Below are 12,879 nucleotides of genomic sequence, written 5' to 3'. Positions count from 1 at the left end.
TGCTGGACTGTTCTAAAATATTTTTTTTTAACTGACTCAAATACGAGACTTATCCGGAAACAACAATTAATATGATAGCTTGTGACTTAACACCAGTGCCGGTCTCTTAAATTCAACTCCACGACGCAACGTTTTGATTCTTGACTATACATGTTATTAGTATTATTATATTATTATAATAATATGTTGGGTATAATACATTTTGAAATTAAATTGTATAATAACTAGTTTTTTCTGTGTTACCGACTTATATAATTACTAACATAAACCACCGTCTGTTATATAAAGAGTTAAGACATATATTTCTATAACTACCGTGACCCAAGAACTTAATACAATTTCTGTTTCAGTGTTTTGAATAGTTTTAAGGACAAAAGAAATCACAGTGCACCCTGGTCACATCGCCCTTATGGTCATGTCCTAGGAGTTAATAATTGATACGTATTTGAGAGGATTAGGTATCGAATTTATTTAGCAGTATATTATCCTCAATTTTCTTATCTACATTCGGCCACCGGAATACGAAAATGCTACGTTGTTCATACATGACATAAAAACATGCTCATATGACAAGAATGCGGTTTAGTTCAAATTGATTTTCGAAATTAATTTTGTATGATAACTAGAAAGTCCCAAAATAAACAATCTTATTTAAATGTGATTTCTATTTTGCTTACATTATAAGATTGAAATTCAGTATTTAATGGAAAATCATGACACACATTGTACCAGTTTTTATAGCGTGTAAAACGTTTGAAGTAATTGGGTCCCTTTTCTTTTCAATTTTAACTTTTGACCCGTCTAAAGAAAGTGGTGAGTGTTTATTCACTTATACCTGATTAAAATGTTGCCAGTTAATAAATTGTTTGAATAAACTTAGGGATACTTTTTTAAGACGTAGTTTTAATTACAGCCATTTTACAACTTATCTCAAAAACGAGTTTGATTTTAAAATGTTCCTTGTCGCTGATTTTTGGTTTATTATAAAACAATTAAATATAGAATGAAAAACCTGAGAGGAACCAGACACAGTATGGGCCATATATCTACATATAAACATATTAATACGTAACAATTTTATTTAGTGTTTCCAATTATTCACTTTTAAACAAAACAAAACGTAGAAACCGAATAAACCCGCAATAAAATTTTTTTTAAAACATCGGTATATCATGCAAAACAAACTATATTGTCCGGATTTCGAAAAAAAATGTTATTAAATTAAAATGATCTTTGTAAATATTTATTTTAATTAACGCTTAACAATAATTTTTTTTTTTTATTAAACAAAACAAAAAACATTGTTATATCTACTACCTTTAAGCAGAGCTTGTGTTGGTAGTAGAGAGTTACATGTTAAAAACTTAAATTATATACAATTTAATTACCGCAGCAAATTGAATAATCGAAATTTAATTAAACATTATAAAAATAGAAAGTACAAAGAGACTGAATTTACTAACTTACTCTATACATAGTACATACATAATATTTAGAAATTTCTTAAAAGCTAGGGAAAAAATAAAAAAAATAAAAATTTAAATTATATTTCTTGTAGAAGCCAATTGTAGATAATTATTTTATGATTAGATTTGGGATTTGATCTTATAGTTTTCTTGATAGCGAAAAGCATTGCGTTGAAAAAAGTTGATCCTAAATATTCAACGAATCTTTGTCCAATATTTTTTTTAGTGTAATTATTTGAGATGTCATATTATGTTCTATTACGTTTTAAATATATATTATTATTTATAGGAGTCTTTTTAACAATAAACATGATCGCAATTTTTTTTGTAAAGTAAATCGATAGGTAGAACGCCCAAGCATTTATAATTTAATTTAGTTGATCATTCTAACGTGTTTTTATCAAGGCACCTACCTACGGACTATTTTGTTTTGCTGTATAGTTAAAGGCTTAATAGTATTATTTTTCATATGTACCACCCCAGGCAATTATACCATACTGAAAAATAGCTTGGTAGACAAGTACACTAGGCATAGTATCTGGTGAGATTATTGTCCTTATACGTATAATCATACTGTTTATGTGGAGTTGCCATTTCATATTTTGGTCGAAGATTAGGCCTAGGTATCTTACCCTAGATACTCTTTTTATTTTGAAACCATTATGATTGTGTATATTATCTGTGATTTCGATTTCATCAAATGGACTTTGGCAAGAGTAAATAGAAAAAGCTATAAATTCTGTTTTATCTAAATTTAAAGTAATTTTTTTTGTATTTAGTTTTTGAATAATTTGGTTTAGTATCTAGTGGAGATTCTTTAGCATAGTCAGAGTCCCATGATGTATCAGAGTACAGTAAACATGTATCGTCTGCATATGTCAATATTGAACCATCTGTCTGCGAGTCACAAATGATGTTAATATATATTATAAATAAAATTGGACCTAAAACACTTCCTTGAGGAACACCACAGTTAAATACAAGTTCTTTCCCTAAAACGTCATTTAACATAACCATTTGCGTCCCGTCCTTTAAGTAACTCGAAAACCAGTTAAGACTATTAATTAACTCAATATTTTATTAACATCTTACATGATTAATTTTTTTTTGTTCATTTTACCAATTTATTATTACTATGTAGGTACGTACCGTTATGCAATTTGCAAACTTACCAGGTTCTGAATAGGACATTTTGTCATAACATCATATGCGGAGTTCAAAAATAAAATTCTGTTATGGAATATGTCAATTTTTTTGTCATTATACTTAACGGGTGATCGTGTTTTACAAACAACAAAATCGTTGTCACGTGCAGTAGGTGTCGTTCAGTAGTGCAGTAGTATTATGTATTATTATAACTATGCGGTAACAGATATCATTGATTAGTAATCTAAGCAAACTAATTGAAAAAATAATAAACAAACTCATAATCGTTACCCTAGAATCATCCAACTTGTTTCCAAAGAACAATGCAGCTTTAGAAAAAAAATCACTCAACAATAGATACGTTATCTACTTTACACAATTAGCACAGCGTTCAGATGCAATCAACACCTTATCACAATAGCATTGGATATCTCAAAAGCGTATGACACTGTCTGAAAAAAAAAGAGTAGGCACTAACAATACTCCAATCATCGAAAATTAACGACAACCTCCTCAACTTTATAAAAAACTTCCTGACAAACCAAAAATGCAATGTAAAATTTCTACGATAAGATCTCATCCACACACGTAATTGAAAATGGACTCCCACAAGGGTCTGTACTCAGTGTCACACTTTTTCTGTTAGCTTTATTAGCCTTACCTGGTTTTATACAACTTTCTTTTGCAAATAGTATCCACATCCTGGGCCCCACTTTTGATAACAAACTTACCTGGTGACCTCACCTGAAAAAACTAAAAACTGAATGGCAATCAAGATTAAGACGATCGAAATACTCGGAAACAGCATCTGGGAATCTGATACAAAGAGCCTTATCACAATATACAAAGCATTTATACTTTCATCTATTGATTATGGAGATATTATCTACAATTCAGCAAAAAAAAAGACCTAAATACTCTGGATCCTATCCACGACCAATGTATACGTTTGGCCATAGGAGTCTTCAGGACGAGTCTTGTTGATGGTATATTTTTTTACGCAGGAGAACCCCCCGTCTACACTACAGTCGCCAAAGTTACACTCTAAAATGTGTGTCTAAAATCAAAAATCTGACTGATAACATCACCAAAAATATCTTCCATAATCCCCACCAATCTACTATCCTCCCGAAGCACAATATTCGAAAACTTTAAAATAATCAGTGAAAATTTAGACTTCCAATCACATTCTTTAAACAAAATTTGGCCATCTCTCCTTCCTTGGCTCTGGTCACCAAAAATCAATACTCAACTGACCAAATACTGCAAATATTATCTGGATGATTTAATTATACGCAGTCATTTTTGGAAATAATATCTCAACAATACCCGGAATATTCACAAATATACACTGATGCCTCTAAAAATAAAAATGGCGTGGGTTTTACAATAATCACGGGATCAATAAAACCATCTTTTCCAACTACCCTGCCCTGCGCCCGGATATTTACAACTGAAACCTATGATATTTACAAAGCAACTAAAATCATCTCATCTTCTAATTTAATAAGCAGCAACATCATTATCAGTGACTCTTTGGACGCCCTCTCATTAATCTCAAATCCCTTTCAAAAAAATGAGCTTGTCCAACACATTCAGAAATTGATAACTGAAATAAAAAATCCATTATATGTTATATGTGGGTTCCCTCACACATCTTGATACCTGGAAACGAGAAAGGAGACACGACAGCCTACGATGCCATTTCATCTTCACTATCCATAAAAATTAATTCATCACCCTCATTCGAAACGTTTAACATAATCCATATTAAAATAATAGAAGAATGGCAGAAATGTTGGTGAAATACACTATTTTTGTTCATTTTACTTGTTGTGTTCGGTACGTAACTGAATGCTATTTGCAAACTTACCAGGTTCTGAATACGACATTTTAATTATTGAACGCAGATAAATTTGCGTGTTTTTGTGCATTCAAAAAATGTCAAACAAGAGAAAAAAACATCAGATGGCGGAGTTCAAAAAGAAAATTCTGTAGTGGAGTATTTCGAATTTTTTGTCGTTATACTTAACGGGTGGTCGCGTTTTATAAACGACGAAATCGTTGTCGCGTGCATGTGGTAACCGTCAACGTGCTATTATTTGGGTTCGGTGTGGCGTACCCTCGTTGATCATTACTGATATCATTTTTCGAAATCCTCGGCAGTGTAAAGAAGTCGAGAGGTGTCTTGTCGGATGTACGAGTGAGTCGCCAGGTGTACGAGGCACGGTGACACGAGAAAACCACACGCGTCTAGCGTAGGTCTCTACAATTTCCCTATAACCCTTTGCTCCCTTTCCCCCCCCCCCCCCACCTCGTCGCATACTATAACGATTACTGTAACACTATCGAACGCTCGAATTCGGACACGGTCCGTGGCTGGTGCGTGTGCGGTGTCCGATAATTCACGCACCGTGTCCGCACCACCGCCACGCACACAATCATTTGGCTGACGAATTTATTGTTGTGGCGATGTTGTGGCGTGCTGTAAGCCAGAAATGACATTCATAGATAATAGATCGCCACCAACGGAGTAAACGTTCACGCGATAGTTATTTTGACTAGACGAAAACAGTTTGTGTTTTTTTGTTTACACCTAAATGTGATATTATTATCATGGTAGTGCGTACATTAATTTCATTGCCGTTAATAAATTGTTATTTTTTATAATTTTCGCAAGTCTGCAGCCCGAAGACGTCGTGCGCGTGTCATATTACACTTCATCTTGATTACTCCAGGAGCCGGCTGCAGCTGCGGTTGATATATTATCATAATTTTACGATATTATTTTTATTTTCATACATATCCCAACGCATTCGAATTACACCCTATCCATTGTATAATCCTTTGAAATTATTAGCTATAGTAGTTATATTTATATTTTATTTTTAATTTTGTAGTTTAAAAGAAGGTTTTTTGTAATTTCCTTTCGTCAAGTCACGCGGATAGTAACATTTTAATCAAATATTTACTATAAAACAAATATAAAAGCACTAATTAATATCCTGCGTCATATTTATCGTAACAAGAAGAATATTATTCTTGGGTACATTTTGTCTGTATAATGAAGTCCCCTTTGAAAAAAAAAAAAAAAAAAAATTGTAAGACGGCGTGTTGTATAGGCAATTTAAGTACATGGGCAAGATGACATAATAATATTATATTAATAATTCTGCAATAAAATTTAGTTGTAATCTATACCTAGTAATTACCTACCTAATTGCATTCTTAATAATATATAATTCATCATTATATTACTGTGAGTTTTCCTAAGTCATGGGTCAGATGTCACGTCTATGATTTAACCACTGTACGTTTTACACAGTTATAACAACTACAAGGATATATTTTTAATTCATTACAAATAGTGGATTTCATTTGAGTATATACACAATAATACAACAATAATAAATAAATTAACACATTTCTCATAATACAATAATTTGAAAACGTCATGAATAATGATATCGGATATTCCTGTATACATAGGCGTGCGCAGACTTTTGGTTCCGGGGGTGCACACTAAAAATTAGGGCCCACAATAATTTTGAAAACAATTATAGGTACAGACAAATGTTTTAAAGATATCAAAATGCACTAAAAATATTTATTTTATTTTATTATTCGTTCTAATAAATATTACATAACATTATATAGATATACAATAAAAATTAAAATAAATAAAATAAAAAAAAAAATTAACGCAATACGGCTTAGTACTTACAAAATATTTTAATAGACAATTTTATAACTAGATTATCAGTTTTCGATTATAAATACAACGATGTGTATTTTTTGTTATGGTTGTATCAACTACATAATAATGAAAACAAAATAATAGTAACAATAGTGCAATAGCGCAATAACATTGTTTAAAATTGTGTACAAGAGCTTTTAGATAATTTTTTTTTCATATCAATGTAAATTTATTAATATTGTATCGTCGGCCGTCGGGTTATGGGTTTTTGTATGTTATTATCAGGAAATGCGCGTGTTGCATAAAGTTGATAATATTACGCACTGTGACTCCGTCTCCGTGTACAATTATTGTACATAGTTTATATCAAAATGAATTTACATTTAAAATAATAATAATACAATGAGATCATCACAATCATATCCAGTACAAGTGCATCGCAGAAACTAATATACTATTTAATGACGTAAGCATATGTCTTTGGTATGATATTATTATTACGTACATAAGTAACCTGTAATTCAATTACCTGTATAGTGTTTAATCCGTTTGCCAGATCGTTATACATAATCGTGATAACTACAGAAATAATTAGGATAAGCCTCGTGGTATAATCCGAAAATTAATTCATTTACCAAAGCCGCGCTCGTCATAGTATCCTTTTGATAGAACGGAATCATCTACAAAATATAAGCACTGTATAATATGTACTTACTAGGTATACATAAATATATTATATACGTACCGTCTTTTAATAACACAATAGATTTTTGTCAGAAAAAAACCTTATAATAATATATCATACTCACTTATACACAAATATTCTATACAGGATGATTCACCAAGCATGCTCACCCACATGTTCTTATTTAATAGGTAATTTATATTTTATTAAAACTCTGATAGGTACCTATTTGGAGTTCTAAAGGATCATAATATTTTAAAATCCTTAGATTTTTTTATTATTTAATGAGTATCCTGTAGTGCTACAAACATATTTTTCCAATAAATGAGAGCCATCTTTTTTACTGTAAATTGTTAAGCAGATGATTTTTATTGTATACATTAACATAAAAGTTAACTTACATTTTATAAATTGAAAAAAATTCCTGATTATACAATTATATAAGGTGTCCAGTGAGTATATACTCATTAGCCGTAGAGGGGACTATTAGGAGGACTCACTGCCTGGATAAAAACTGGCTTTTTGCTGTTTTACCTATAAACTAAAAAAAATGATTAAAAATAATTAAAATAATTAAAATTATATGATGAAAGGTCATCATTTACGGAAATAAATCTTTATAAAATGACTATTTTCGATTGTCTTAAAAATATAAAAAATAACATTTCTTAACTTTTTTACCAAAAAATGTAATTAAATTAAAAAATAAAATATATATTGTAGTTCATGTCTCTGTGAGTCTAATAAAAAATATATGATAAATGTATTATCTCAGGAGATATATTAATGAGTAAATCCTCGAGAGAAACCTTGTACTAATAAAAAGTACTAAATATTTATTAAATCTATTTTGTAGTTTGTGTAAAACCAATATCTTTGGACTATGATCCTTAAAAGATTAATAACTCAGAAACTTCATCTGAATTATCGGCCTGTCAATTTACTAAGATAAAAGGTAGTTTTCATTTAAAAAAAAGAAGTTTATACCAACACAGGACATTGATTGTAGTAAAAATATAAGTAAGTATTTGTAAATAATAATATGAACCTTCCATTATCTTTAAAATTTCTAAAAGGGTATCGATGATTGATATATTATATGGATACAATATAATAGGTATAGATGCAATTAAATAAAAATTGTAATTTTCGTATAAATTCGCAATAAATAAGAGCTAATATACTTGTGCTATTTGATTATAATGTTTTAACTTTTAAGAATATTAGGTGTAAAATATACATTTCAAGGTTATTTTGGTGTAGCTACAGTTGTACATTATTCAATTATTGAAGTTTTTTTTTTTTTTTTTGTGCATACAAATCCGGACTTCAATTATATATTATCTTGGATATAACATTATTCGTTCTCGATGTATTACAATAAAATATACAATTGGAATGTTTGGTTGTGTTGCAGGCGTGGAATGATTACAAATTGCAATGGGACCCGAAGGAGTATGGCGGCGTGCAAATGCTCCACGTGCCTTCCGATCACATTTGGCGGCCGGATATCGTGCTCTACAACAAGTGAGCGTGTTCACAATATTTCGAACGCGCGCGCGTCCACCCTCGAAAATTTGTCCCCTCACCGTTCAAACTTAATGATAATAATAAATTATTATCATTATATTATTGTCCCTTCTTTTTACAACATGGCCGTTGTTTACGACCACTACGAACATAATATGATGTATATTATAACAAACACACACACACACACACACACACACACACACACACACGCACAATCTACATGACGTATGATATGCAGTACTCGTACAACTCACGCCCACGCGACCGATCACCCCCCTCTAGCCCCCCGTTTGCTAATATATATATATATTATGTTTCCCGATTAATTATGTCACTACGTGTAATATGTTTACTAACACTACAATATAATAATTTATACTATAATATACTGTGTAGTTTCTACCGTTAATATAATATGACTTATACTGCTGCTGCCACTGCTATTATACTACCACCACTACTGATGCGGTCGCATATTATATCGATATTGCCAATTCGAGTAGTGCGCGTATTATATAATTTATAATACAACGAAATTAATATTTATAATATTGTTCATCGCGTTTACGAGTTGTGTGCAATACAAGAACGAAAAAAAAAAATGTACACTACAGTTAAGTGTGTGTCTGTGTTTTTTTTTTTTTTTTGTGGAGTTTTGTTGCTTCCGCCAACCCAGCCGTCACTGTCGATGATCACAATGCGCGTGTGTGCGTATTCCCCCGTGGACGACAAACGGAATGCATACCATGAAAACATTAGAATATATTATTATATTATTATCATACACTATATTATTGTAACCACGCTGTACAATACTGCCGCAGGTACAATTGAATGACACCTATAGGTACCACATAAAAAGAATATACGACACTGCAGAAAACTATAATAACAATAATTGCGCGGCGTACGAATCTGCCACCACCGCCACCACCACAGTCCACTCTATCAGCTCTACCTCTATGCGATATTGATGCGTACCCCTCGATCAGACGAATATGATATAATATATTTATAACATATTTATACGTTATATAATTGTGATCCGTGATCGTCAATTATATTATTTGACACGGCTTGAAAGCGGATAATCGTAGTCCTATACAAAATAGGCACGGTGCACGCATCGGAACTTTATTTGTGAAGTATTATTTTATTTAGTGTAGGTCGGATATTTAAATCCAATCTATGATAACAATTTATTATAAAATAATATTAAAAAAAAAAAATAAACGATAAATAATTGTATACGTCGTAGGTAAATATACCTATATCTATTCTATTAAATGTATATCATCCAATTTCGTATATTAAGTTCGTACCACGTGCGCTATATTATGTCCTATGCTTTATTAATACTATAAGGATAATAGACGATAAAATTCAATCGGCTCGAAAAACATCTTTTTTTTTATAGCTACACATATAGTCGAATGAATTATTGATGGACTCGCATCGTGTATTTTCACTATAATGCTATGCTTTGTAAATGTTGGAATCCGCGAATAATATTCTTTTGAAGTCCCTCTTGTTTTATTTTTACCTCCAATAACCATATATTATACTCTTTTACATATTATATTTGAAACGAATACTAGTACGATTTTTAAAACGTGGATCGTCGTAATATTTCTTAGATTCTATACACTTTCCAAAGTATTCATGTAATATACATGTATTATTTGGTTTAAAATTAATTTAAAATTTAGTTATAAAATATAGTCAATGATAATATTATAATTATTTGTCTTTCTGTGATAAACAATTTTTTCAGTTTATACACTATGGTGGAGTGGAAATTTTATCATTACAATTGAACGGTCCTTTTGTTGTGTTGATTGTATACGTGTGCTTATTAGGAATTTTTTTATAATAATATAATATAATATTGTTATAATCGAAAATTATTTTAATTCGTACTTAATAAGTACCTATGTATACATCAATGGACTGACGCTTTCAGTTTTCGTATTAGACCGATACATTATATTTTTATTATATACAATATTAAAACCAATAATTGACGTTGGTAGACGACCTTTGCGGCTACACACGGTCACGTGGGATTTCGAGATCATTGACAAATTTCAATAATTAATTTCCCATGGGTATAGAGGAATACCTGATAGGCGATAACCATCGACCCACATTTACACAAACAACTGTTGTTCTAAAAATACAATACGCCATTGACTACCGGCACTGGAACTATATATTTAGTGCGTTTTGCGCTAAATGTCTAAATCACAAAGAAGTCAAAACATTTCTAGGCTTCCAGTACATTCATAATAGCGATTTCATAAGACAAAAATGATTACGATTAACGCCGCAGTATTTCATGGGATGCATAACCATAGGTACCTACAGACATTAACCGTACCTGTGTGCAGTAAGTGAACGTAAATGTCGAGGAAAATAATGCGTACGTTATAAGATAATACCGTTTAGTGATTTGAGATTTCCATAAACGATTTTACACAGACGCGCTTAGGAAACGTTTACATTAACGTAACTGACTCAGTGCTATACATTTATTATCATTACAAAGTATATAAACGCATTGTTCGATGTGTTTGATAGAAGGCTCCGATAGTGTTTTGCGTGGTGCAATCAATTCAAACAATACACATTAGGTATATATGGTATCTTAAAAGCTACAATATCGTCGTACACTCAATTCACAGTTATATACGTAGGTGCTTGCTATTCACTGAAACTGTCCACCGTTAATTTCATCATGCAAATTATTGGAACTATGTGTGGAAATCAAAAGTTAAATACTACGTATACAATGCATAAAACATTTTAACGACGTGTAACTTTAAGTCCGTTTGCGAGATAGGTGTTTTAATTTATTGCGCTATAATATAATAAAACCGGTATGAAGAGGGAATTCACTCCTATCTATCTGTACCGCGGTTGAGGTGAAACACATTATAACCGAATGTAGTAAATACTAGAAGCAGAGACCAGCAGTGGGAATATCCAGTATCCTATCGGGAGCCCTAAACCCGCAGACAACAAATAACAGCTGACCATCTTTCTTTACAACTCAAACTTGATAAATAACTGTAAGCTACGAATATACGTTGTGTGTACGTGTATAATGTAAGTTAATTATAAAAAAATCTAAGGGCCATTCTTGCCGAGGCAGAAAAAAATAAATACAACTATACTAATCACAACACATGATTATTATAATGCGTAAACGTGATAAATGATAATCATAAACGTAGATGCTTTGTTAGATTTAACTCCCTGATATTATTCTCCTCGATTATTTAAGAGGCGAGGCACTTATTTTCATGAAGTTTATTGTTTACGCTCACTTTGTTTTATTTTTAAGAGTACCCAGTGAAAAGTCGCACGCAATACAATTTACCAAACGAACTGACCACTCAAATAGACCGTACCAAGAAATAACAATTGTTAGGATAAAAACGTTATTGTAGTGAACACGCAACGTTCGATGTTCCCAATAGACAATTATTATTGTTATACCTATAAAAAGCCATTTTGTAATGTTTCCAAAATCTCCAACTGTTTTTATCGTCCGCAACACGACATTGAGCATTTTAATAAGGTTTTTCTTGAATAAAATATTCGGTTATAGGTGTTAAATGAATAACGAGCTTTTTAGAAGTGATCCGTTATAGCTGATATTATGATAATATGTAATCATCTATATTACTAACAATATTACCGTACTATATACTATACACGGTTCTGTTAACTGAGTATTTTCCGCAAACAATTCTAAATGAAAACATATCTTTTTCGATAGAATTATAGAGAATTTATCGTTTCAAAAATGCCGGTCCCGAAAAAGATTTACGATACGCACATAATATTTCAGTTATGACACGACGGAGGATCCTAGGATTGTTATAAATTCTAATACAAGTAACATAATGATATATCTCATGATATCAACAACCAACACCCCCGTTCGACGACGGTCGAAACAACAGCCCGTATTTTATTCCGGACTCTTATACCGTGGTATAACGTCGACGCGCAGCAAATAGTGCGTGCCGAGTGCCGCGCCGGAAAATTCGGAAAACGGTGTAGGTATAATATATATATGTACGCGATAGTACTATACAGGGTGATTCGCCAAGAATGTTCACCCCCCTTTTTCAAATAACATTGAGTTTTTAAATATTTTCAAACTCCTGAGATTTGTTGTACTATACTTAAGGGATTGTCTGTGGCGACAAAAACGTCTGTTTTTCAAATGGAGAACCCCCCATTTATACAGTAAATTATTTAGTGTATATTTTTTTGAAAATCATCATTCACTTAACTCATAATCTGAACGAGTAGTTTCTTAGTTATTAACATTTTTATAT

General features: G+C 31.5%; 1 protein-coding gene across 7 annotated transcripts in view; it reads left to right on the top strand.

Moving 5' to 3' along the window:
- Window positions 1-12,879, top strand: part of LOC132946947 (acetylcholine receptor subunit alpha-like) — a 177,297-nt gene that overhangs the window by 66,498 nt on the left and 97,920 nt on the right. For 6 of the 7 annotated variants that reach the window (XM_061017069.1, XM_061017068.1, XM_061017072.1 and 3 more), the window contains one exon: window positions 8,412-8,521. In XM_061017069.1, the coding sequence (XP_060873052.1) occupies window positions 8,412-8,521 (110 nt within the window). Of the gene's footprint in view, window positions 1-6,891; window positions 8,015-8,411; window positions 8,522-12,879 lie in introns of those variants that run through there. The other variant, XM_061017075.1, reaches the window with a different exon arrangement.

Source organism: Metopolophium dirhodum, chromosome 6, assembly GCF_019925205.1.
Source record: "Metopolophium dirhodum isolate CAU chromosome 6, ASM1992520v1, whole genome shotgun sequence".
In the NCBI taxonomy this organism is placed as follows: Eukaryota; Metazoa; Arthropoda; class Insecta; order Hemiptera; family Aphididae; genus Metopolophium; species Metopolophium dirhodum.
This window is presented reverse-complemented; position numbering and strand designations above follow the sequence as displayed.